General features: G+C 35.2%; 1 protein-coding gene across 1 annotated transcript in view; it reads right to left on the reverse strand.

Annotated features, from left to right (window-relative positions):
* The window catches only part of DLX5 (distal-less homeobox 5), a 9,111-nt gene that overhangs the window by 4,728 nt on the left and 2,825 nt on the right, over positions 1–1,558 (reverse strand). Inside the window, exon 2 of the mRNA XM_018567891.1 lies at positions 1,079–1,263. Within this exon, the coding sequence (XP_018423393.1) occupies positions 1,079–1,263 (185 nt within the window). The remainder of the gene's footprint in view (positions 1–1,078; positions 1,264–1,558) is intronic.

The following is a 1,558-nucleotide window of genomic DNA, read 5'->3' on the forward strand; positions in this document are numbered from 1 at the left end:
AGTGGGAAAAAAAAAAAAAAAAAAAAAAAAAAAATGCCCCCCCCCCCCCCCCCCAAAAAAAAAAAAAAAGGTTAAACCTAAATATCTATCAGATGCCAACTGGCCCACAAAATGAAAGTCAATCTGTGACAGACTCCAAAACCAACAACAAACACCTTCAATGCAAATTTGTCCCGGTGACGTCACCCATCAAACCGGCTCCTTGTACATGACTAGTATAATGTGTTACAATGTACCACAGTGCAAAAACAAAACTATATTTAAAAAAAATAAATAAACTTATAAACTTCTCACAAAATAAATTCACAGAAAGAAACATTATTACATGACACAGAAAGATACATTAGTACATGACACAGAAAGAGAATTGAGCAAGTCTCAGTTTGTAGTCTCAAAAGCAGACGATGCAATTTACTTTGTTGTTAGTTTTAGAAAATGAGGCAAAGTTTCTTCTGATTTTATCTGGACACACAAATTTGCTTCACCAATAGACAGCAAACATGCTCTATCTATCTATCTATCTATCTATCTATCTATCTATCTATCTATCTATCTATCTATCTATCTATCTATCTATCTTTTTGTATATGTCTACTTATCTATGTACAGTATCCATCTATCAATCTTTCTATTTTCTGTGTCAGTCTATCTATCTATCTATCTATCTATCTATCTATCTATCTATCTATCTATCTATCTATCTATCTATCTATCCATTGTTCTATCTATCTATCTATCTATCTATCTATCTATCTATCTATCTATCTATCTATCTATCTACCTATCCATTGTTCTATCTATCTTTCTGTATCTGTCTATTTATATTTATCTACAGTATCCATCCATCAATCTTTCTGTTTTCTGTATCTATTTTTATCTAATACTCTTAAAAACTAAGACCACACAGGGACTCATATACACACAGACACACAAAGGTTGAACTTGATGGACCACTTTCTTGCTCTCTCTTTTTATCTCTCTCTCTGTCTTCATTCTTTCTCCCTTTCTACATGTCAGTCCACATATCTGTAATTTGTACAAGTCAGCTCCAGAATGTCGGAGGAAGTTTCTGCCTCACCTGTGTCTGTGTCAGTCCTAAGGACGCGGCCAGCTCGGCTCGCTCGGGCAGCGCTAAGTATTGTGTCTTCTGGAATCTCCTCTGCAGAGCTGCCAGCTGGAAGCTGGAGTATATCGTTCTGGGTTTCCTGATTTTCTTTGGTTTCCCATTCACCATCCTCACCTCCGGCTCTGCTACTTCTTTCTCTGGAGGACAGAGGGACAGAAATAACATCAGTCACACATTCAGAGCAAGGACAAAATGCTGATTCTAAGGCAGTGTGTCAGTAAGATATTTTCTTTAAACCTTGCAAATATAATGCAAAGGCAAAATATTAAAAAAAAAAGCAAAATATATTGCACAATAATCACTTCCTGTTGCTAAAAAATTAAAACAGTGATGATCATTATAATACTATTTTTTTGTGTACCCTTTATATTTTTATGATCATGGTGTCAGACTTATTCTGTAATAATTGTGGTCAGTAGATCAGGCCAGTCT

This window comes from Nanorana parkeri, unplaced genomic scaffold, assembly GCF_000935625.1.
Source record: "Nanorana parkeri isolate BGI_ZX_2015 unplaced genomic scaffold, ASM93562v1 scaffold1112, whole genome shotgun sequence".
Taxonomy (NCBI): Eukaryota; Metazoa; Chordata; class Amphibia; order Anura; family Dicroglossidae; genus Nanorana; species Nanorana parkeri.